The 26,428-nt window shown below is 41.3% G+C and overlaps 1 protein-coding gene across 1 annotated transcript in view; it reads right to left on the reverse strand.

Annotated features, from left to right (window-relative positions):
- Window positions 1-19,784: 19,784 nt before the first annotated feature.
- fam83c (family with sequence similarity 83 member C) overlaps window positions 19,785-26,428 on the reverse strand; it is a 29,589-nt gene continuing 22,945 nt past the window's right edge. Inside the window, exons 4-5 of the mRNA XM_079681016.1 lie at window positions 23,466-23,693; window positions 19,785-23,154 (exon numbers count right to left, since the gene is read on the reverse strand). Of these exons, the coding sequence (XP_079537142.1) occupies window positions 22,386-23,154; window positions 23,466-23,693 (997 nt within the window). The 3' untranslated portion in view covers window positions 19,785-22,385. The remainder of the gene's footprint in view (window positions 23,155-23,465; window positions 23,694-26,428) is intronic.

Here is a 26,428-nt window from a genome sequence, read left to right on the forward strand (position 1 = left end):
TAGGGACGCTTAAACAGGGCTACCCCGCTGCAGTGGAAGGTGCCTTTAGAGACCGGCTGGTGAACAAAGAGGATCATTGAGCAGATCAAAACTGATATTTATCTACAAAGAGCTTAAAAGGAGAACATTGGACTATTGGAAGATTCATCAGACGGAAACAAAAAAAAAGTCACTGAAGTGCCCTCTGTTGGATGTGGAAATGAGTCGACTAACAAGTTTAACAAATCAACTTTAAGCAACACTGTGTAACTATAGATGAGAGCAGTGCTACGACACTGCACAGCAAAATGATGGCCCGCCCCCTTTCTGATGAAAACAAAGAATAAAGCAAAGTGGAAAAGATAGTTTCATCCTCTAACAGCTGCTATGTCGAGTATTGCACGTCAAACAACAAAACAGATCCAAATTAACGATTTTCTTATTGCTTTTAATTCCACCATATCACCGTCGATCATCAATTTCCAATGACATCGGGACATTTGCCCTTTGCCCCTGGCCTTCATAATTGGACTCCAAGTAGATACAAAAAGGTTTTCTTAATTTTTCTATCCGATTTGTGTAGACCGCAGAATTTGTATTCTGAAATGTTTTAAGCCAAATGACAGCAAATGTTTTCACCTAACAATGACCTAGAGGGAAATAACCGTTTGGGTTCATTTAGATTTCCGGTTGATTTTGGTGAAACTGGATCATATTTCTGGAGAATCTTTTTTCTGCTCTTTCAATTTTCTGTCATTCACATAGTTTACTGATGAACGAGATGATGCACTTGCTGCTAAAGTAATGTTAACTGTTAACTAACAGTAGCAGTCAACCACCTAGCTGTTAGCTCAGTTAACCGTGATACACGGACTGGGTGGAGTCCAGCAGATGTGCATTTGCTCTTGTGCTGTGTTATGATTCAGGCAAAGAGGCCGTCACTTGTTGGCTCCAGCTTGTCCGGTTTTAACAAAGGGAATAACATTAGGTTTCTCACAGGCAACCTCATGGCAAAAGCTCCATAAACTGCCCAAACTAAGCACGAATAGTTCAGCTAACTGTTTGTTAGCAGATGACATTTCTTATTAAGTTAGCAGAGTAACCAACGACATGGTGAGCTCAACAAATGATATTATTATAACATCAACATATTATGGCTTGCTATGTCTGTTGTTACTGCACTTGCTTTTAGTTTGAAACAAAGTTTAAATGATCTTGTGTTTGAATATAAATGATGTAATCATACGAAATTCAAGGTTAATGTTACAACTGTGAATATTTCAGAAACTAAATTGCACTCTAAAACTGTTATGTTGAATTTGAAAGGTGATGAAATGTCAATGTTGTGTTTAAAACTGGTTCCTGCTGCCCCCAGGTGGCCAAAGTCATCAATTGCAGGATAAACATACAAACTAAAGGCATACTCACAACCCTTTAGAAGAATATACAAATAAACCCAATCCTGAGTATAAGCCTTACCTTAAATCTGAGAATTAACTTGCCAACAGAACCTTGAAAGTCAATCACAGATTGTCCCCCTATCTTAGGTCTAAAACTCGTCTTGGTCCTCAGAAATATCGATGTACAAGAACACATACACACTCATGCACACAAACAATGCACTTAAACATACGTTTGATTTGGTTTTTTAATAGTTTTCTATGTGTGGATACATACTTGTTGGTGTTATTTCCAATTATATTTGATCTAGATCTGTGTCACCGTGATTGATATGCTTGAATTATTAAAAATATCTGAAGTAAAGTACATTTAAGCATTTGCCATTGTTGTTTGATTTGAGATTAATTGTTTTTATTCCTAAATGAAAGCTGAGGTATCCAGTATATTTCCATTTATACGTGTCTTACTTTATGTAAATGTTCCATATGTTGTTCCTCTTAATGGTACAGAAGTAAGTCTAATGCCAGTTTGTTTCAGGTGATTAAAGAGACTATACATACTGTCAGAACTACAGTTTCCTTCAGGTAACTGACATTATAATGCTGCCATCTTGTGGTCTAAATATTCCCTCACACTAAACAGTGTCTGCAGCAGGGCTGTGTGAGGAAATGCACTGAAACACAGCACTGCCGTCTTTGAGAAGTTGAGCTTATGCTGAAGCTTACGTCAAATGCAGAATCTAAAACTACAAACATTTTAGATTTCCATCCGTTGAAGGAGGGATCATATCTCTGAGAGCAGCTGTCTGAGATGAGCAGTATCTACATTGTAATATATTCTGAATTTCAAAAAACACAAGACATCTACAGACATCACTGTGCAGCAAGTCACAATCTCGTCAGGAAAATAGATCAAATATAAACGAGGATCAGAAGATGAGAAGAAGTGTTTACAAAGCTTTTATTTTACATTTCATCTGACACTTTAACACAACATTTCCTTATGCAACAAATGACTGAGAAATCCTTCCCCTCAATGAGGCCAGTTCATGAATTACATAATGTCTGCTGACTCCTCTCTAAAGTCCAAGTGTGTCCAAGGTCTCGGGCCCAGGTCCAGAATAAAGGTTTAACCCTTCACTCTACTCTTTGACACAATTATAATGTCATTTTCTGCACAGCAGTATGATTCAGTCAGGCCCTGGTTAAGCGGAGTTAACAGAGAACAGCCCATATTTAAATAGAAGGGTTGTTCCACATCAAAGAATATCAACTCAGGACCAGAATATTAAATTGTATTTATTCAACCCTTGTGAGGTGTTCGAGTCAAATTTACCCATTTCTATCAGGAAAGAGTTGAATTAAATGATAGTGTTCTGTCTTTGATGTGTGTTTTTGGTGTATATCTGTCGTGTATGTGTTTTCTTGGCTGTGTTTTGGCACCACCTTGTGGTGGTTGGTTGACACTGCTGCCCCAAGTGGTTTATTCGATTCCTGTTGCTAGGAGAACGAACTTGTTTGTTTCCGAGTGTGCTCCACGTGTAGCTTGGGTTGTTTCATGAACGGACGTCTGCTCTCCATGGGCTGTGCTTCGTATTTCCCGCTGGTTCACGCATCGCCTGTGAGTATTGTCCGACAGGCTGTGGCTTCATGGGAATATGTTGTATGTAAAATGTTTATGTTTGTAGGAATGCAGTGAGTATTCCTTGCGGCTAAGCTACTAGCGGCTAGGCTGATTAGCTTCTCAGTTTGTGCGCCGTAGCTCATTGTGTGAAGTATTCTGTTTATTTAGCTCGTCAGTCGGGCAGTCAACAGTTTCACCAAGTAAAGAGACTTCAGTAAAACTGACAACTGCGCTGGAGTTTTCTTTCAAACGGTTTAACTGGATGGATAGCTAGCTCAGTGCTAGTGAGACCTTTACAGATAGAATGTGAGTATTCTTTGATGAATTGACCTCAATCCCAATTTCCTAAATCTCAAGAGGTAAAGGCAGCTAAGAATAGAATAGGAAACCTCACAAGGGTCTATAATAAGAATAATACGCTTTATTCATAATTGACATTTTGCAGCCCTGATCTGCTCAGGTCGTTCCAGAGTCCAGGAGCTCTGACAGAAAAGGCTCTTCTTTGTGTTTGGACCTGGACTTTGGAATGACCTTCAGCGATGCCTCTGAGGATCTCAGGGTGCGGCACGGGGGATGTAAACCCGGAAAGTATAGGAATTCTTCGTTACCTGACTAACCTCGTAAGAACCATGTTGGTGGATAAGAGTGTTGAGGTTGTTTTTCATGTCTGAAAAATGTCTCTTTAAGCCTAGAATTGGTTCATAATTTGAGAAAACATAGTTCACATAAGCCTCAGTGAATTCAGGACGTCTACAGATATTTCTGTCACAATATTCAATGTAGGATGAACATTTTGTCTCATCATTGCATGCCTTATATTTGTTGCCTTTACAACGATAGCGGCAAAATCTGTTTCTGAAAGCAGTAGTCCAACCCATTTTGAACCACTTGATCCGTGAGACTCACACAAAGTGCAAATGTACCACGACCAATCGTCTGAACACCGGTGTATCAGAACCAGAATGCATTGAGATGAAATCCTGTTAGCTCACTCACATATAAGCAGGAGGACCATATCAACAACCAATCAGGCCTCTGCAAAGTGAGGCGTATTTGCTGACTCTTCTCTAAAGTCCCAGTGTGTCTAAGGTCCAGATCCCAGTCCCAGAACGAAGGTTTAACCCTTCACTCTACTCTTTGACATATAACATTATAATGTCATTTTCTGCACAGCAGTATGATTCAGTCAGGCCCTGGTTAAGCAGAGTTAACAGAGAACACTCCAAATAGCAGGGTTGTTGCACATCAAAGAACATCAACTCCGGACCAGAATATTAAATAGTATTTATTCAACCCTTGTGAGGTGTTCCAGTCAAATGTAACCATTTCTATCAGGAAAGAGTTGATTTTTAGTTTCAAAAACATTTATTGACGCATTAAATGATAGAATGTCCCTGAAATTGGTAATTGTAAGTGGCTTTGGATAAAAGCGTCAGCTAAATGAAATGTAATCATATGAGTGGGAAAATATCAAAGCAACAGTCACTGTTTAGAAAATACAGATTAAGACGGACGAAGTAAAGAAGAGACAGACAGAGACAATGACGTAAAAAGATGGGACAGACGGGAGGAGAGCGGCTGCTTGGTCTTTGTTATTCTCAGCTCTGGTAGATGAACTGTTGTGACACACTCTATGACTCGGATGTGTCTCCTTTGCATATTACCAACTGGGAGACACAAACACGCAGCGGCCACAAACTGCATGTCTGTGTGCAGGTGGGCAGGTGTGCAGGTGGTGACATGGCGACACATGCTGCAGGGATGTTGAGACCCCACATGGGCTGAACACAGTCTCACAATGAGATGTGAGACATTAGTGTCACCATGAAACTTCAGTTTACATTCTAGTGCAATGACCGAGTGCACACAGGAGGGCACGGACCCAGACACTGAACTCTGTCATCGGCAACACACCGCGCTCTCCACCTGTTGGCTGCAGAATATAACCACAACAATTCCAAAGGCACGTTGTTTGGTGACTAGTTTCTTGTCAACAATAAAGAAACATCAAGATCAAATCCTAAAGTAAGGTAAACACGTGTTTTAGTAATCAAAGAAAAGCAACTCAGAAATAGATTATTCTGTTTAAATGCCTGCACTGGAAAAAATGCTGCTCCAAGAATAAGTTGAACAATAATGAAAACAAGCTGTTTTCACTTGAAATAAGTTCAAAAATCTGCCAATAGAACAAGTGAACATTAGCCTGGTAAGATTTCTTGAGATAAAAGGGATATTTAAATCAATCACATCTTGTAATTATCTGGAGAACTCATTTTGAACTATATTTTACCAGAATCAGGAGATGCTGTTTTACAATATAAGCCGCAAATGCTCAACATTTTTCAGTTTTTTTCTGTTAGTTGGTGATTTTCTAATAAATATGTAAAGAAAGATGTGTTTCATCTGAGATACAACTCAAAATCAGATGTTTTGACTGAACAAGATGAAGCATTGTCTAAAAACAAGAGCTGATATCTCACTGCAGTGTTAGGTCTGAAGTTAGTGTGTCTCATATCAGGAGTAGAGACACATCCTGACTAGATATTAGACACACATACTGGGCAAGATTTGAGTTTGTGTATGTAGTGTGTATGTGCTTGCGTTGCTGCTCATTAAAGGTCTATTAATACACTTGAACTAATACAGTGGTTTTTGGCCAGAGAAGAACAAATATAGTGAGCTAACAGTTAGAGGCCTCAGCCTGCTCTACATTGCATTGTATTGGAAAAAGGCTCACAGCTCAAGCATCGCAAGCATTGGTTGAATCGGATGCTGTCGGGCCTCCCATTGGAGGAGACATCCTAAGGTCCAGACAGCATGTGTTTGAGAACGATTGGAGAGCCTTCATTGATTATGTAAAGGATCTGAATGTTGGTCAAGAGGATGGACAGGTGCACTTCCTCAGACTCTGTGTTTCCTTATCTGCTTAATGTTTTCATATGCTTGCCTTGTCATATACGGATGAAGCATGTTTGTTGCATACAAAATCTTTATAAAAAATATTGTGGGAAATAAAATGCCGGTATGTCATTTAGTTCTTTGCACACATGCACCACACTGATGTTCCCTGTCAGTGCGTCTGTCTCTCTTGACTCTTCCCCCACATGACTGACACTGTGTGTTTCGAACTGAAGCCGCAGACAGACACTGCTTGGCTTTGATCTCTTGCACTAACATCCAATGCATTCCTCTGCAACAAAAGGCCAACCACAGTCTGCAGAGTCGAACGCGCCCTGTGGAACTTTGCTTTTCACATGAGCTCTCCTGTACAGTCTTTCCACTCTTATGGAAACCCTAAGTTTGGACTTCACGCCTTTGGTCGTAGAGTTCTGAGGGATGAGGTTCATCTTTACATCTCGAGATCTGACAATATGTGAAGGAACCTAGGATTCAATACAAACTAAATCTAGTGGCACGTTTAACATCTTAGTACGCAACTGTGTGTACCACTTCTCATTAAGATATGTGATTGATGAATATATAATTCAAACGCCATGTTCATTACTGTGTTGCTAACATCCTTAAAACCTCTTAAGCCCCACGGACCCGGTTCCGGGGCCGAAATCGCATCATCTGCAGGAAACAACTTCTAAGGAACCTTAATATTTAATAAACTATGAATATTTTATATCCATATCACGGGAAAAAACTCATTAAACTGATCTTTTTCATTTTATTTTTAAAAAAACACTCAATGCTAACACTGAGCCTCTGAATTAGCCCAGAGCGAAAAATGCTAACCTATTACTGCACCCAAAATCACTCCTAGCTCCCTTATTGCTTATCCTAGCTGCACATCCAACACATCGTTTATGATCGCAGAATCTAACGGTGCCCACCTCAACACTGAAAGATACAAACTCGCGACGTTATCAACAAAAACGTACATCAAAACATGTGGCGCTAGGTAGCCCACAACGCTAACATGGCTTACCTTCATCTTTCTCTGGTCTAAACTGGTCTTCAATGGCATTAAAACGATAACAACGATGATGTAGTTAATCCATAGGTTAATATCCAATGTGTCTGTGTCCCCTTTGAAATGTTCTGATAATCTATAAGCAATAAAACTGCAATTCAGTTTTCAAATATCAGAGGAGGCCATTCCTACGCTCTGTAACGAGATTGAATGCGCAAAGAAGCCAGCTTTTTTTTTAACATGAGTGTGAGCGGGACGATTTCCCTTCGATTCTATTGGCTCTAACGGTCAGAAAGAAATGTCACATGTCAAAATCGAAGAAGGGGGGCAGAGATATGGAAAATCCACCCAAATGGCCCCAGAAGAGGTTTTTTTTCCTAAACCTCTCTAAAAAGGTCAAATTTCAGATGTTTTGCATCAATCTTGATACAGGGTACTTATTATCTGTTGTACTTTGGATTCCTAAAGCGTTTAGTCTACTAACCCATCATCCAAGGTTAGTTTTCACTATAAGTACAACATATATTTTGGACGGACACTATCATTTACAGTTTTTTACTATGTTCAATCTGAATTTTCTTTAAAATAAAAAACATCTATATTGATTCTGACTTTACTACATCCAACTGACAGGTTTATCATTACTTTGAGAGAAAAGATTATTAATTTAACCCTTTTAGAAGGGAAGATATGGTCATTTGTTCTGGGAATGTCATTTTCGAGCCTGAAACCTGAAAACAGGCTTGGGGCTTAACTAACTGTCTGAAGCTTCTCCAGCCGACGCTGAACATATCGGAGTCTTCTGGTTACATTACATGTCACCTGTTAGATGCTTTATCCAAAGCAACTTACATACATTCAATACTGTATCGTGTCTTGCCCAGGGACACAACAACATCCTGACTGCAGTGGGGATCGAACCAGGTCTCCACTAATCCAAAGCTTAGCACACTATCCCACTGCGCCACAGCCTCCCTGAGCTGCATCATTAGGTGTTAATGTGGTCCAACACTCTAGCCACAAAGTAGGAACAAACACTATTGTCCAATTTGGATTCAAGTTAATTGATCTAGACCAGGGGTGTCGAAAAGTTTTCAACCGAGTGCCACATACAGGAAAATATACGAAGGTCTGGGCCGCTCAGTAGAGGTTTATTGACTCATAAGTTCAGTTATAAGTTAGCAAAATCCATCAGATGTTGGTAAATGATGCTTGTGAGTTTTGGCAGCTCATCCCTTAAAACAGAAGCTCAGATTGATTATAATAAGGAGAAATATGAAGGGTGTATTTCAAGCTTGTTATTTAAATAAGTCATGAGGCTCAACTAAGATTTGTTAGAAAATGTTTCCAACTTTAATTGACTGAATTTATTTGAAAAGTGGTCTTATTAACACATGAATACTACTGTGTAATATATTTATATTTAAGAAGTATAATATAAGACAAGCACAAGTTTCATCTGTGGGCCATATTCCATTATACTTTTTGAATTTGCTGAGGGCCGGTTCAAAATTGTCCGTGGGCCGCATTTGGACGTAGTTTGGGCACCCCTGCGTTAGACCATGGACCATGAAGTAGAAGTACACGTATTTTGGCATTATGATGTATTTAGATCAATGGTGGAATAATTGAGGTTGAGGATCCACCTAAAGTCAACCTTAAAGAATAGTTTGAATTTTTTGAGATGTTCCATTACACCTTTGTCAGAACTGTAGAAGCTTGATACCCCCCTCTGTCTGTACGTTGAATAGTAACTAACTAAAAGGTACAGGTTCTGCAGGCACTAGTTATGGGTTGAGTTTAGGGAGGCAGTACAAGAGCTTTGTGTGGAGTGTATGTGTAATCCTGTCTCGATTGAAACTCAGCTTCTGTCTCAGGTGACGCACCAGTGTTAAACCCTCGGTATGAAGGAATTCCCTCTGAGTAACAACTGTTGTGAAATTGGCACAAACAGTGGCATGGCAGTATGCTGATGATACAGTTATTTATTGTTCTGCGTCCACCCCGAAGCAGGCTCTCTGTCAGCTCCAGAATGCTTTTAACATTGTACAATCCAACATGTGTGATTTGAAACTTGTTTTAAATGCTGCCAAGACAAACCTAATGATGTTCTCGAAAGCAAAAGCCAAGGTCTTGAACCTTCCTCCTATCACCACCTTGCAGGGGACGGAGGTTGAATCTGTGTTGCAGTATAAGTATCTTGGAATTATAATTGACAATTCGCTCTCTTTTAAACCACACATTGTGGAACTCTTGAAAAAATTAAGAATAAAATTAGGTTTTTTCTTTAGAAACAAGTCTTGTTTTTCCTATGAGGCCAAAAAGAGACTAGTGCCTTCAACCTTTCTGTCTGTGCTGGATTATGGAGATGTGGTTTATATGAATGCATCTTCTCAGTGCCTTCACTCGCTGGACACCGTCTACCACGGTGCACTGAGAGTCATCACAAACCTCAGATCCTTGACGCACCACTGCAATCTATACACTCGTGTTGGATGGTCTTCCCTGACCACGCGTAGACTGAAACATTGGCACGTCCTTATATATAAGGCTATTCTTGGTGCTCTTCCCCCTTATCTAAGGATGTACATAAACAGAAAATGCACTGGATCCTATCGGCTTTGCTCAGAGAACTTTTTCCTTTTAACTGTACCAAAGGTCCGTACTGAACTTGGGAAAAGGGCGTTCAGTTACGCTGCCCCTCAAGCTTGGAACCTGCTTCAAACTGAGCTGAAACTCAGAGAGCTGGTCTCATTAGAAACACTCAAAGCAACTTTAACTGACCTCGAAGCAGGCCGCTGTGTCTGTAAATGCTTTGGCTAAACTTGGTGTATGACTGTGTTGTGATTGTGTGTTTTTTTTTTTTTAATTGTTTGTAACTGTAAAACTGTCTGAAACTGTGCTGTTACCATTCTTGGGCCAGGACTAGGGCTGCAACAAACGACTAATTTGATAATCGATTAATGAAACGATTAATCGATTATTCGGATCGTTAAGGTTTTAACTGTACTACTACTTATATCAATACTGCTTATCGATCCGGTCCTTTTAACGATAGTATTAACGGTTCTTTTGACAAGAAATAAGGTAAACTAACTCAACAAATTGTGAACAAAACTAACATTGCTTTTTATTTTAATTAAATGCATAATATTTCACATCAAAAGAAACAACAATGTTTTAACAAATCATATTAAATAATGTGATGACAGAACTGTAAACAGAATAGCTGAAACTTTAACAAAATAACTAATTCAGTTACCTCTAATCATTAACCTATGTTTTTATAACTGAGTTAACTCCGTGTGTTGCTGCTAGCATACATAACACCTGACGTGGAAAGGTTACTCTTGGAAGGGGCTACAGAGCTACTAGAAAGACAGCCGAACCCGGTGCATTCCTCCGTCTGGATGTGGAGCACTTTGATAAATGTTTAGACAAACTGCTCGTTTTACCGCCCTTATATGATAAACTGTTATTGCAATTTTGGTAACGAGCATTGTCCACATCGAGACGGATAAAGTTTAACCACACCTCGGAGCGCGTTCTCTCCGCCATCTCCTGCGTGTGTGTGTAAACTGCCCCGCCCCCTCGCAAGCAGGCGGGGGAGAGATCGCTCGTCTGAATTCGGAAGATCGAAAATACATTATAGACGCATTTTGTAGTCATATTGCATATTAGAAACTGAGTTGGCGACACTAAGACTGCGATATAATGTTTATGTAGCAATAATACATAACATATGTTTTTAAATGTCTCCTGTACCGATACAAAAGAGCGATAACGTTGGAGCTTAACGGGGTGTAGAACACATGTGATGACGTCACCAACGAATCGACGACTGAATTAGTTGCCAACTAATTTGGTAATCGATTTTAATCGATTAAGTCGATTAGTTGTTGCACCCCTAGCCAGGACTCTCTTGAAAAAGAGATTTTTAATCTCAATGAGACCTATCCTGGTTAAATAAAGGTTAAATAAAATAAAAATAAATAAATACATAAAGGGAGACACGCAGAGGCTGAAAACAGGGGGAGAACTTTAAGGGAAGCTTTTGAATTTCTGTTGGAGGCTAGGGTTAGGGCAGGGGTGTCCAAACTACGTCCCGGGGGCCAAATGCGGCCTGGGGACCATTTTGAATCGGCCCTCAGCAAATTAAAAAAGTATAATGGAATATGGCCCACAAATTGAACTCGTCTTATATTGTACTTCTTAAATGTATAAATATATTACACAGTAGTATTCATTCATTTCATTCAAGACCACCTTTCAAATAAATTCAGTCAGTTAAAGTTGGAAACATTTTCTAACAAATATTAGTTGATAAGAAAAAAGCCAAATAACTTATTCACACAACAAGCTTGAAATGTACCCTTCCTATTTCTCCTTATTATAATCAATCTGAGCTTCTGTTTTCAGGGATGAGCTGCCAACACTCACAAGCATCATTTACCTACATCTGATTGTTTTTGCTAACTTATAACTGAACTTATGAGGCAATAAACCTCTAGTGAGCGTATGTGGCCCTGGTGAAAAAGGTTTGGACCCCCCTGGGTTAGGGTTACAGGATGAACCTCCAGTCAGAAACATGTCTGTCTTTATTTCAGGTGGCAGCTTGTCATATGTTTCAAGCTGTGAAGCAACGTATCCATCCAATCCAAACTAGTATCGTTCAAGATAATAATTAGTATCTACAGAGATCAAACAGTTTTATCAAGTGTCATTGTTAAATGCTTTGACAGCATGTGTGCCTTGGCAGAATGCATATCAAGAGTTGCAGAGCAGATCAGGAAGTTGTTAGTATTAGGGTCTCTATTGCTGCCGATGCATATACTGCGGATAACTTGATTTGATGGGTCAGAACCATCCTCTTCCAGTGGGGGTCACCAAAGCTTCAGTGAGGTATTTAGACCTTCTTCTTTAAAGTATGGCTTGTCGTGTACAAGTGTCCATCCAGTTTAATGTTCTACTGCTCCTTGAAAAGTACCTATTACTAGTGCATATATTAAAATAGTTATATATTTAGTTTTAATTATTACATGTTAATGTTACAAATATAAAAAAAATTTCACCGTCATCCAGTGGCGTAGCTGTGGGTGGGCCCGGGTGGGCCTGGGCCCACCCACAGCCAATCAGCGCTTCATAGCGCAGAGCCGGGAAGCCCAGAAGGAATTGATGATTATAGGTAACTGAGTTATTTATTTAGTTAAAGTTTCAGCTATTCTGTTTACAGTTCAGTCATCACATTATTTAATACGATTTGTTAAAACATTGTTGTTTCTTTTGATGTGAAATATTATGTATTTAATTTAAATAAAAAGCAATGTTAGTTTTGTTCACAATTTGTTTAGTTAGTTTACCTTTTTTTACTCCAAAAGAACCGATAAAAGACCGGACCGATAAGCGCTATCGATAAAAGTAATAGTACCGTTAAAGCCTTAACGATACCCATCCCTATGTGGATGTCAGTTTTACACACATTCTGAGGCCGCCGTGCCTATGTTTTTGTTTTCACTGCTAATTTATGCTTATGTTTTATTAGTGCATTAAAAAAACTCCCCCTGGCCCACCTACATTTCTCCAGGCCCACCCACACAATAATTCCTGGCTACGCCACATCACCGTCCTGTATTGGAAAATGATGCACTTAGCCAAACAGCCAAAGAGCTACTGAAATTGAATAATAGCCAATAATTGGAAGGAAGAGATCGTTAAATTGGACAAACAGAAGCCTTTATAAGTGTTAAATGAAAAGTAGAACATTTAACAGACAGGCCCTTGCATTAGACAGCCATACAAATAAGAGGTGAACTGATCTCTGATGCGGTATTCACACAAGAAATCAGTTAAAAACGTACTCAAAATGGCTTGTTTTGCACATGTTTGGGTTAATATTACAGATAATAAGTTGTTCTGTTGTTGTGCATTGATAGGATAGTCAGTGACACAATAAAGAGGTCTCTTACCAAGGGAACAGGTTGGGAATCCCTGCTAGAGGGACCATGTGCAATTACATACTGTATGTTGGATTCCTCTACATCTGCATAAATCCTTCATTGAAGAATGTATTACTCATTTCTTAAAGCACTGTGTGGAAATAGTTAACCGCCTAAATGTCATTGTGTTGTTAAAAAAACCTGTTTCTTCTGTGTCCTTTGGAAAGAATAAAACTGTGATCAGCTGGCAGACGGACTGTGAACGTCATAAAAAAAGATGAAACCTGTCCCAGAATGCTAAGAGGACAATACCACACACACACACACACACACACACACACACACACACACACACACACACACACACACACACACACACACACACACACACACACACACACACACACACACACACACACACACACACACACACACACACAGTACATAAAAAAACCATGCATATGCAGGGACCGAAGACAAAAACAGTTTGTCAAGGACGCTCATTGATACACACACAGTTGCAAATGCACACACGCATTCCCAGGAGCATGCACACACGCACTGAAGGTCTGATACTGTACTCAGTCAGCAGAAATAGCTCTGAGAGGCAGGAAGCACACCACATCCTGAAGATAACATCACAACAATCACATTCCCAGTGTGTCGATGCAGGAAATGCTGCTGCTCCATCCAAGTAGGACCTTCTGTGATGTTTACACTCAGCCATGATAGTTTCCTCAGGTTTGTGTACGTCTGTGTTTGATTTTCAGGAATGACATCACTGTTACTTTTTTGACCTTGCAGACAATCACGCAATCCCTTCTTTGATGGTCACAGGCACTGAAGCTCTCTTAGGACCACAGCCTCGAAGACGCTGCTGGGTTCGCAGGGCTTTACTGCAAAGAGGTTAGTCTCAAACAGCACAAACCCTACCATGTGTGCAAGAAATGGATCCCCGCTCGAACTCATCAATGATTTCACAACCTGGGATCCTTCAGCATGTACTCTGGGAAAGACAGCTGTCTTGATAAGCCATATCCTGGGCGGCATGCAACTACTGAACAAATATGGCTACCCGACATGTCGAACACAATGAAACTTGGATTTGTTCTGAGCAACCGTCGAACCCATCCTCATGTATAGTTCCGGGCTCTGGACCATCAATGATCGACTCCATCTTCCTGTCGACAGGTGTTACACAAACCTTCTTTGCCGGGTACACTATCTTGGAAGAATCCTCCAACATTACAGCAGATGTATGTTCTATAACCCTAACCCAACATTACAGCAGATGTATGTTCTATAACCCTAACCCAACATTACAGCAGATGTATGTTCTATAACCCTAACCCAACATTACAGCAGATGTATGTTCTATAACCCTAACCCAACATTACAGCAGATGTATGTTCTATAACCCTAACCCAACATTACAGCAGATGTATGTTCTCTAACCCTAACCCAACATTACAGCAGATGTATGTTCTCTAACCCTAACCCAACATTACAGCAGATGTACTATAGTCTATACCAGTGGTTCTCAACTGGTCAGGCCTCGGGACCCACTTTTTACTTTGTCTATAAATCGCGACCCACCATCTTGAACCACTCAAATCTATTCAACAAAAAATCGTGCTGTAATATATACGCTTTTCAGCATTTTTAGAAATACTAACATATAAACTACGCATACTGGTACACTCTGAGAAGAAAATAAATACATCTATTACTACCGACATTAATAATATTTTCTGCCATTGTTTGTTTGTCAGAAGAAATACAAAAATAAAAATGTCTTCACTCACATCCGCGACCCACTCGAAACGTAGTGGGTCGCGACCCCACCAGTTGAGAACCACTGGTCTATACATCTAACCCTGATCCTAACATAGAAGAATCACAAAACTCTAGAACAGATCTATAACTATAACCCTAACCAGAAACAATCATCCTACATTACAGCAGATATATGGCCGATGGGATTTAACCCTAACATGGAAGAATCACCAAACTCTAGAACAGATGTATGGTCTAAAACTACAAGCAAAAGCAGCTATCTGGCCTATAACCTAAACCCTATACCGCATGATGCAACTAAGGTCTGGATCTACTTGCCAAAATCACTTTCAGATCTTATTCTATCAAAGCCGTGGAAGTGACGAAAGCTGACCTTCATATAACCTGACGGGTATGGGAAACCAGAACGATGCTAGAAGACTGTAGTGGAAGTCTTTTGACTTGGGTTGCACTTTGATAGTGATGACGACTGAGTGATAAAGTGTTTGTCTTGGCTGGCTGTTTCCTGTGAGAGTAAAGATGACAGAGAAGGATCCCATTATTCTGAGTCCACGTGATATGTCCATCTAGCCTGTTCCAAGATTATAATCACACATCCAAAGCAGAAAAACAACTTCACAAAAACACCTGGTTAGTTACTTTCCCATGTCAGTCTGTGGCTAAAGAATCTGGTCCAAACTCCTGCCTAACAGGCAAAGATGTTTGTTTGTCCTTTGCCTCGGTATGCAGTGAGAAACACACACAAGACATACAGTACGTGTTTCAGGCTACACACTGATGGATCTGCTGCAGTGGTAATGGCCTTTTTCACCAGTTTAAAGTCACCAGGCCAGAGTCCATAAGGCAGGGTGTTTCAGCGACTTTCAACGTGAACAATTTATCTGCTGAGAAGGCTAATGAAGGCAGGTCTGCCCAATAGAGACAGAGTCCAAACCTTTTATTTTTTTGGTTAAATGTCAAAATAAAATCCGTACATGAAGCCCGTACCAAAACCAGAGATGTGCTATTGTGTAGGGACTATTGCCTTAGCATTCAACAGCAATAAAGGCTCCCTACTTTTCCCCCTCTGTCACAAACAGAACTTATGTTTCACAGGTGCAGTTGATTTTAATAACTGTGAGGAAATAAAATCAATATTATGTGCTGTAACTTAAAATTAACACACTGTTCTAATTTAAAGCTGATTTATTATGAAAACCGGATGTTCACACACTCGACTTCCTGTTTTCGTGAGTAAATATCGTCATTTTCCGGTTAGCATTAGCATGTAGCTAATATTATGTTTTGTGTACGTCAATTGAAGGAGAAACGACGCGTGCTGTTGCATACTAAACACACTGTCTTTCACCCTCACTCGTTGATGCTGCAATACTATTATTAGGGAATGTTTTAATGACAAACAGATATTAGAATATTGTAAAATGAACATCAGAAAATGACAGGACGTGCCTTGGACCCGCCCCCGTCAGCGCTAAGCCAATAGGAGAAGACTACAGATTATAAAACGAAAAGCCAGCTGGAAGTCGGTCTCTTCCCCAGCTGTCCATCAAGGATAGTGAAGGGAGGTCCATCCATCGGGGAGAGCCACCATTTTGCAATTTCATTGTATCATCGTATCATTGTTTAATTAAACGCTGTTAACTTGTAAATAAGCTTCCTGGACTCTTTTCAGCTAATCCTGTGCTCAGAGCTAAAATACCCTACATTACCCCGTGACGTAAACACACACCCCCACATGGCACAAACCCACGCCAACAATAACCAATAGTTAATATCTAAATGCATTTATTGCCGCCACAGGAGAAACACTGACAAATATATTCAAAGCTCTCTCTGAATCTTTTTCAACGTCCAATTCTTAACTTTGTTCCATAAACGCTGTTACCCACGCACACTAAAACCACTTTATATGTGCTATACCTACTAGCTCTTAAAGGCAGAATGATAGATGTTGAATCTGCTCTACTCCTCATATATATCAACTGTTGTATGAACTTATAATTATGAACAGTGGTCACTTTATTAGGCACACACTGTGGGGTATGTTGAGTACACCACTGATGGTTCAGTTTTCCGTGACTTTGTCAGAAAGGGGGCTGGATATCAGAAGCACTTCGGAAGAAAAAAGTAGTCTTTACAGTTTAATGTGCAGATGTAAGTTATAACATGGCGTTGAGTGTACTGTGCTAACAACATAAACAACAACACCAAAGGCTAATCTTGATCTCACATGAGCAGGTAGGGATGGGTATGACTTAGAGAAAGTACATTTTAAATAAAAAGGGCTGGCTTCTCATTAGTTAGTGGATAACTTTATGTATGGTATCTGTTTAATGCAAATGGAAGACGCTACTAAAAGCAACAGAGAAAGTGTCTGTTGCCGGTGTTAGTTCCTCTCTCTGCTGCCTGTCACTGAATCCGGTAACAACGGTCGAATGTGAAACATGAGCGGGGAAGATTGTGTTTCCTCGTCTGCTCGACGAACCAGCGACGGACTCACAGAGAGGAGCTTTTACTGCTTTGTGTGTTCCTTCAAGTGTATCAATAAGACTCATAGACCATTAGTTCTAGGTCTTTTTCAAACATTGTTATGTATTCATGTTCCTAACAAAGCCACAGGTAAGCAGCATTCAGATCCAAAGACCTACGTTACCTGTGCCTTGTTTCAGACGTGACTCCCAATCAAAGAAATGTTCTCTGGGAACTCATTCCTCACTGTCTTCCACCTACAGAAACATGAGGACTTATGGGTAATGAAGGGCTGGCATTCAGCCACAATGTTTATATTTATCTACACTCAACTAGGGTGACCAGGTGCCCAGGATGAGGAGAGTCTCACACGTAGTGCACCCCTTAGCGCGATTCAAAAGAAACGTTGTCATGTCTCACAAACACTCTCTGGGACTCACCCTCTACCGGCTACACCCATAATTAAACACATTTCCAGACTTTCTTGATCGATTGGCACAGCTGATCTCTTGTTTTTTTTTCATGACAGCCATTGGATTAAAGCCAAGTTTAGATCAGAAACTATACACCCTGGTTTTGACAAAACAAAGTCCGGGCTGTGATGTGCAGCAAAGACAACCAACCTGTTACCTTATAAACCACCAGGAGTCCACCTGTTCACCTGTAACCACGACAAACCGAGAAACACATCCAGGCCAGGAGTGCAGGGCAAACCAGTAACCAGGTAGGCCTACTGACGTTTAGCGCTGTGGCTTAGGGTGTCATTGTTTTGGGAGATTCCTTTCTAGGTGAGCCGAGTAATGTTTGGCAGAAGTAAACAGGACACCTAAAACACACGGACTCCTGCACCCTTTTAGCTTTCCTGACCTCTTTTTAAAGCTCGTATTAGGGGTCTTAAAATACTCTAACACAGGTACGATGTTCATTAATGCAAGACACAGAATCCCCCCAGCAGGTAACTGGTCTGGTGGGATCAAACTTTAATTTGGTTTGTTTCCTTCACATAAAAACACCTTCTGTCTCAGCATTTGTCTGGATTATTGATAGATTCTGTGCAGTCCGGTTTGAGGTATTTTGGGTTTGGTTCATTGGATGCTCCATTGTTCATGTATCTGTCACATTGTTCTTTGGTTGGCCTGCGACAAATCCCCCTGGGCTGGATTTCCTGACAGGAAAACATACAGTACAGACGCTCCGGGGGGGAAAGGTGGTCTCAAGTCCAGCAAAACATCCTTGTTTCAATGAACATAAGAAACCATAAGATGGATGGTCTTGGCAGCACTCACTCGTCGTTACTAAGGATCGATTGTCTCCGAAGTGATTTATAGATTCAAAAGAACGATTATTTGCTGACAGGTTCAAACGTGTTACATCGGCTTAAGACTCTTCCATCAGGAGAAACTCGCTTCAGAAACGATGCAGATATAAAAACATGTTCCTGTGCTCATGAAGAAACATCTTCAGCAACTTGAGAACACATGCAGCGTTTAGAGAACATTCAGCAATTTGAGGAGACATGCGCAGCGTTTACTAAAAGCTGCAGAAACCAGACGCTGCAAGAAGCTCAAACACAACGGAGACCAGGGGACACTAAAAAGTGACGCACACAGCTGGAGACCAGGGGACACTAAAGAGTGACGCACACAGCTGGGAGACCAGGGGACACTAAAGAGTGACGCACACAGCTGGGAGACCAGGGGACACTAAAGAGTGACGCACACAGCTGGGAGACCAGGGGACACTAAAGAGTGACGCACAGAGCTGGAGACCAGGGGACACTAGAGAGTGGCGCACACAGCTGGGAGACCAAGGGACACTAAAGAGTGACGCACACAGCTGGGAGACCAGGAGACACTAAAGAGTGACGCACACAGCTGGGAGACCAGGGGACACTAAAGAGTGACGCACAGAGCTGGAGACCAGGGGACACTAGAGAGTGGCGCACACAGCTGGGAGACCAAGGGACACTAAAGAGTGACGCACACAGCTGGGAGACCAAGGGACACTAAAGAGTGACGCACACAGCTGGGAGACCAGGGGACACTAAAGAGTGACGCACACAGCTGGGAGACCAGGGGACACTAAAGAGTGACGCACACAGCTGGGAGACCAGGGGACACTAAAGAGTGACGCACACAGGTGGAGACCAGGGGACACTAAAAAGTGATGCACACAGCTGGGAGACCAGGGGACACTAAAGAGTGACGCACACAGCTGGAGACCAGGGGACACTAAAGAGTGACGCACACAGCTGGGAGACCAGGGGAACTAAAGAGTGACGCACACAGTTGGAGACCAGGGGACACTAAAAAGTGATGCACACAGCTGGGACGGAGCGCTTGGTGACGTTCAGGATCATAAAGCTGAACATCTGTCTCTGTTGTTGGAAACTCACCTAAAATGTTTGATGGTGTTATTTAAACAAAGTGATCACATGACTCCTGATGTCACTGCAGATCTGCTGTAAGCTAGCTAGCTAACGTAGCTAACCTAGTCATTTCAGATTTACTCACAAACACTAACAGTTATGAGACAGACTAACTCTGACATATCGGACTAACCAGAAGTGAGAAAAGGGGCGGGGCTACCCAAGGTGAATAGACAGACATTTTACTAACCCTGCTACTTTTGTTTCCAGATAAAAAAACGTGGACCCAAAACAGCTCTTATTTTTTATTATTAAATCCACAATTGTTCATCTTACAAATGAAGAACAACTTTTAAACACAAAAAGTTCACATTCTCAAGTACATGACACAGTGAAAAATAAAATACCGTAAACAAGGAGTTTATTAAGAAGTGTTTCTATAACAGTAACCCAAATTCCTGATAGTCTGTAAGTGTATTATATACAACGTTATATACATTAGCCGTAAAAAAAAAAAAGACAAAGATGGCTGCAGATTGACGGCTGATCGGAGTAAAGACAATGTAAACACATATATTACAATTATAGATCGCTATCAATCGTTATTGCTCAGGAGACACCAGTACAAATCAGTTCTCAAAGGCTGCTGCTCCACGCTGAGGAGGAATATGTAGCCCTGTTGTGTTTTGAAACTACCGCACCAGCACAATTAATCACAAAAACACGAGAAGAGAACGTAAATAATACCATTAGTTTAAACCGTATCTAAGTATTTACAAATCTACCTCTGCTGTGTGTTGTAAACTAAAAATGCACACATGGGGAAACACATGTAAAGAACAGAACAGACATTTAAATGCAATACATTTCATGAAGATATGACCAAACTAACGTCCCAGAATTCAGAGAAATTACAAATAATATTGTTTTATTTCCTATTGTTTGAAATAGGCTTGTGTGTTCCTTTAGTAACATTTGGACAGATTATTATTATTATGACTATTATGTCATGTGATTGTAAACCTTAAGGCATGATGATTAAGGCACAAGTATTACACTTTAAAACCGGAGTGTTGTAGGAATGATCTAAACCAGAGGTGTCTAAACATACAGGAGAATAAAGGAAGGGCCCCTCACCGCACATGAGGTATACTGCCTCATCAGTTAAGTTAGACAAATCAATCAAATGTAGGTAAATGACGCTTGATAATTGATCCACAGTTTCCTGCGTGGTCCATATTCCATTATACTTTATCCGAGGGCCTGTTACCTTGGTTACCTTGGTTGCTGATTGGCTAATGGTCACGCAAGCCAAAACATCGGTATGACATCATAAAGTGGCCAAAATCTGATCAGCTCATTTTCAGACAGGTTTTTATAGAAATGGATCAAAAAGAGAGAGAATCTTTGTTCCTGAAACTTTCAGAGTCTCTTTCCACAGAGGGGACACATGTTGATGTAGAAGAGACATGGAGAAGAGGGGACACATGTTGATGTAGAAGAGACATGAAGAAGAGGGGACATATGTTGATGTAGAAGAGACATGGAGAAGAGGGGACACATGTTGATGTAGAAGAGACATGGAGAAGAGGGGACACATGTTGATGTAGAAGAGACATGAAGAAGAGGGGACACATGTTGATGTAGAAGAGACATGAGGAAGAGGGGACACATGCTGATGTAGAAGAGACATGGAGAAGAGGGGACACATGCTGATGTAGAAGAGACATGAAGAAGAGGGGACACATGTTGATGTAGAAGAGACATGGAGAAGAGGGGACACATGCTGATGTAGAAGAGACATGTAGAAGAGGGGACACATGTTGATGTAGAAGAGACATGAAGTAGAGGGGACACATGTTGATGTAGAAGAGACATGGAGAAGAGGGGACACATGTTGATGTAGAAGAGACATGAAGAAGAGGGGACACATGTTGATGTAGAAGAGACATGGAGAAGAGGGGACACATGCTGATGTAGAAGAGACATGAAGAAGAGGGGACACATGCTGATGTAGAAGAGACATGGAGAAGAGGGGACACATGTTGATGTAGAAGAGACATGGAGAAGAGGGGACACATGCTGATGTAGAAGAGACATGAAGAAGAGGGGACACATGTTGATGTAGAAGAGGGGACACATGTTGATGTAGAAGAAGAGGGGACACATGTTGATGTAGAAGAGACATGGAGAAGAGGGGACACATGTTGATGTAGAAGAGACATGGAGAAGAGGGGACACATGTTGATGTAGAAGAAGAGGGGACACATGTTGATGTAGAAGAGACATGAAGAAGTGGATTTTGCAGAATAGGTGACCTTTGACTTCTTAGTTGTTTCAGGTTAAACATCATACCAAAGTAACTGACAATGAAAGCTGAAATGGAATTTAAAGTCTCACTGAAAGTAGAAATGAGTTGGTCGTCAAACTCCTAGATTTCGAACGTTTGAAGTCAAAATCGTTAATAGTTATATTATTTTCTGACGTGAGAGTGTCCTAGTGAATTCTAGTTTTCTGTTAATGTGCACTGAGTGATGCTACACACATAAAAACTGATCTTCACAGCTGTAGAAAAGTTTACCTAAAAGACTTCATAATACAAACGGTGAAAATGGACTTTTATTGCATCACCTGGATTGTTTCTACGTGTAGTTTGGAAAACCCTCCTTTAATCCCTGGAGTGTGTTCGAGAGGAAGGCACCTCAAAGCGCTCTGAAGTCATCAATCACCCATTGACACACATTCATTCATTGCAAGGAGATTCAAACACACTGCTGACAATCAGGAGCATTTGGGGATGTCAATATCTTGCCCTAAAACACAACAACGGGCGAAGCACCGACCTTCTGATTGGTAGACGAAGAGACGCCGGAGGAATGGAAAGGGTTTGAAACTAAATTTGTTCCCGGTTTAAATCGGATGTCTTGAGCTCAAAGCGACTGTACACCTGTCTGGATTTCATCTTGTTGTACTGGTTCACCAGGTCCAGCTTGCTGTGTCCCAGCGTCAATCGCTTCTGTTCATGCCGGTTCATCAGCACGGTGGGGGAGGGCGGGGGGGGTAGGCTCTGCTCGCTCTCCGGCTCGTTCATCGTGAGGTCCGGCCCCCCCCAGGGAGGAATCTCCAGAGGCGACGTAGACCCCCGAGTGTTGTGGGTCTCCTTGGAGTTGGGCAGGAACATGTCCGATAGCTTGTTGAAGAACTGGTTTGGGGGAGTCCTTTGCTTGGGGGCGAGTTTAATGTCAGTGATGGGGGAGGGCGTATGCGTCCGAAGGTTTGTGGTTGGACTGTGGAACATATTCGGTTTCTGATCGTACAACCCCATCGCCTGGAATTTTGACGAAGCCCCGCCGATGTTGGACCGCATGACGTCCGCCGCGTTGGGTTTGTTCCACTCGATGCCCATCTGCTGACCGTACGCCGGCGGGGGTCGATCTTGATGGATTCCCCCGTTGGATAAGCCTCGTGTTCCCGGGGGTGTCGGGGTCTGGCCTCTCCGCTCTGGGCTCAGGAGGGGGTTGCTGTTGGACTCCTTCTTGTCGTGGTTCTGGGTGACCTTGTAGACTGTGTTGGAGGTCATGCCGGGCGCAGCCTTCACACTCGACACGCTGTTACTGGATTGGCTGCTGGAGTTCTCAGAGCAAACCCTGTCCCGCTGTCTGCTGCAGGATGAGAGGGAAGGGAGGGTTAGTGTTAGAGAACTCTCCCTGGTCCCCAGCTTGAGCTTCAGTCTCAGGATCCATGTATCTGTGATCCTCTCCAGAATGGAAGTAGTCATCACATACAGAGCATCAACTAGTTCCTGAACAGTGTCCTTCACATGCTGATATCCAAGAGGGAGTTACACAGTCCTCAAGCCGGGGACCAGGGAGACAGTTCTCTAACAGAATATTTAACAAATTGCACGGTGTCCTTGGGTGTCATGTAAGACGCCTTAAATAACTTGTATTATTATTATTATTATTGTTATTACCTGTCTGAGAGGAGGTCCAGCCCCGGGACCAGGCCACCGGGGGTCATCATGGCCTGGTAGGAGGGGTAGTAAGGCAGCCCCCCACCTTCCTCCTCCGCGTTGAAGAAGCAGTCGACGATCTGCGAGTCGGCGTACAGGCAGCGAAACTCCCGGTCGAAGCTGTCCGTGATCCGGCCGGAGAAATGCATCACCATGTTGCTGTGCACCTGAGCCGAGAGCCAGGTGAAGCTGGAGAGGAGGGAGGAGACCGTTTTAGAGACAAGGTGAGTTTAGTGATGAAACATATATCAACAACGAGGCAATACGAAGAGATTCACAACAGACAACAAAAGAATAGGGAAAAAGGACTCAGATCTTGTTCTTGAGTAAAAGTAGAAGTACTCAGATCTTGTACTTGAGTAAAAGTAGAAGTACTCAGATCTTGTACTTGAGTAAAAGTAGAAGTACTCAGATCTTGTACTTGAGTAAAAGTAGAAGTACTCAGATCTTGTACTTGAGTAAAAGTAGAAGTACTCAGATCTTGTACTTGAGTAAAAGTAGAAGTACTCAGATCTTGTACTTGAGTAAAAGTAGAAGTACTCAGATCTTATACTTGAGTAAAAGTAGAAGTACTCTGATTTTGTACTTGAGTAAAAGTAGAAGTACTCAGATCTTGTATTTGAGTAAAAGTAGAAGTACTCAGATCTTGTACTTGAGTAAAAGTAGAAGTACTCTGATATTGTACTTGAGTAAAAGTAGAAGTACTCAGATCTTGTACTTGAGTAAAAGTAGAAGTACTCAGATCTTGTACTTGAGTAAAAGTAGAAGTACTCAGATCTTGTACTTGAGTAAAAGTAGAAGTACTCAGATCTTGTACTTGAGTAAAAGTAGAAGTACTCAGATCTTGTACTTGAGTAAAAGTAGAAGTACTCAGATCTTATACTTGAGTAAAAGTAGAAGTACTCTGATTTTGTACTTGAGTAAAAGTAGAAGTACTCAGATCTTGTATTTGAGTAAAAGTAGAAGTACTCAGATCTTGTACTTGAGTAAAAGTAGAAGTACTCTGATATTGTACTTGAGTAAAAGTAGAAGTACTCAGATCTTGTACTTGAGTAAAAGTAGAAGTACTCAGATCTTGTACTTGAGTAAAAGTAGAAGTACTCAGATCTTGTACTTGAGTAAAAGTAGAAGTACTCAGATCTTGTACTTCAGTAAAAGCAGAAGTACTCAGATCTTGTACTTGAGTAAAAGTAGAAGTACTCAGATGTTGTACTTGAGTAAAAGTAGAAGTACTCAGATCTTGTACTTGAGTAAAAGTAAAAGTATTCAGATCTTGTACTTCAGTAAAAGTACTCAGATCTTGTTCTTGAGTAAAAGTAGAAGTACTCAGATCTTGTACTTGAGTAAAAGTTGAAGTACTCAGATCTTGTACTTGAGTAAAAGTAGAAGTACTCAGATCTTGTTCTTGAGTAAAAGTAAAAGTACTCAGATCTTGTTCTTGAGTAAAAGTAGAAGTACTCAGATCTTGTACTTCAGTAAAAGTAGAAGTACTCAGATCTTGAGTAAAAGTAGAAGTACTCAGGTCTTGTTCTTGAGTAAAAGTAGAAGTACTCAGATCTTGTACTTGAGTAAAAGTAGAAGTACCAGAGTGTAGGAATACTCTGTCACAGTAAAAGTCCTGCATTCAAAATGTTCCTCAAGTAAAAGTAGAAAAGTATTCTCATCAAAATATAGTGAAAGACAGTAAAAGTAGTCATTGTGCAGATTGGTCCATTTCAGAATAATAGATATGATATGTTTTATAATGATTGATCATGAAAGTGTTCTCAAAGCTGGTAAAGGAGCAGCTAGTCTGAATGACTTTGTATACTGCAGGGTAGCTGGTGGATTTACTCCAGGTGGAACTAAACAGTTCCGGGTTCACTAAGCTAGATGTAGATCTCATGGACACCAGGGTGGATGTTTCTGTAATGAAATGACGGACAAATAAATGAGCCAAATATAACCTGGTTGGCGGAGCTAATTATTCGGCCACTTGTCCTTTAAGTGTTTAAAAAAAAACGAATGTGCTCATTATTGTTCATGACACTACCCACAAGTGTTAAACGATGATAATTAGGAACAACTGAATGCAAAATAGGCAGCAAGAATGGTAACAGGAAGTGACATCAGGAAGGTACACAACATTAAACACTGGGTAGGAACAATGGTATCAGGTGTGCATCGTGTCTTTTAAAAGACTGCAGGTATAATGAACTAAATCAGAGTCATGTAAAGCAGGAATTACAAAACACCAGTGTGACTCAGACTCATTATCAGCTGTCTTTGAGTAAATGATCTCCGTCCACCTCCAGCTGATGAACCTGCGGATCAACGGTTCCCTGAGAAATGCTGAGTCACCAGATGACTCAGCTGATCTGACAGCAGCTGACGACAGGAACACAGAGCTGATAAAGCTTTACGGCTGAGCAGGGGATAACATAAACACACTGGGACTCCCTACCAAGGGGAATTGAAGTCCTGGACATTTGAAAACAGATTTAGAACATATTGTACTCACTCTCTACAACACTGCATTTTAATTTAATCAAATGCAACAACTTTCCACCCTTAGAATCTATAGATCCTGTTTGTAGCTCTTTAGTAGGTTAGTCTATTATAGGGACACTAAAGAGTGACGCACACAGCTGCGAGACCAGGGGACACTAAAGAGTGACGCACACAGCTGGGAGACCAGGGGACACTAAAGAGTGACGCACACAGCTGGGAGACCAGGGGACACTAAAGAGTGACGCACACAGCTGCGAGACCAGGGGACACTAAAGAGTGACGCACACAGCTGGGAGACCAGGGGACACTAAAGAGTGACGCACACAGCTGGGAGACCAGGGGACACTAAAGAGTGACGCACACAGCTGGGAGACCAGGGGTCACTAAAGAGTGACGCACACAGCTGGGAGACCAGGGGACACTAAAGAGTGACG

The sequence above is a fragment of the Notothenia rossii genome (genome assembly GCF_949606895.1).
Source record: "Notothenia rossii genome assembly, chromosome: 5".
NCBI lineage: Eukaryota > Metazoa > Chordata > Actinopteri > Perciformes > Nototheniidae > Notothenia > Notothenia rossii.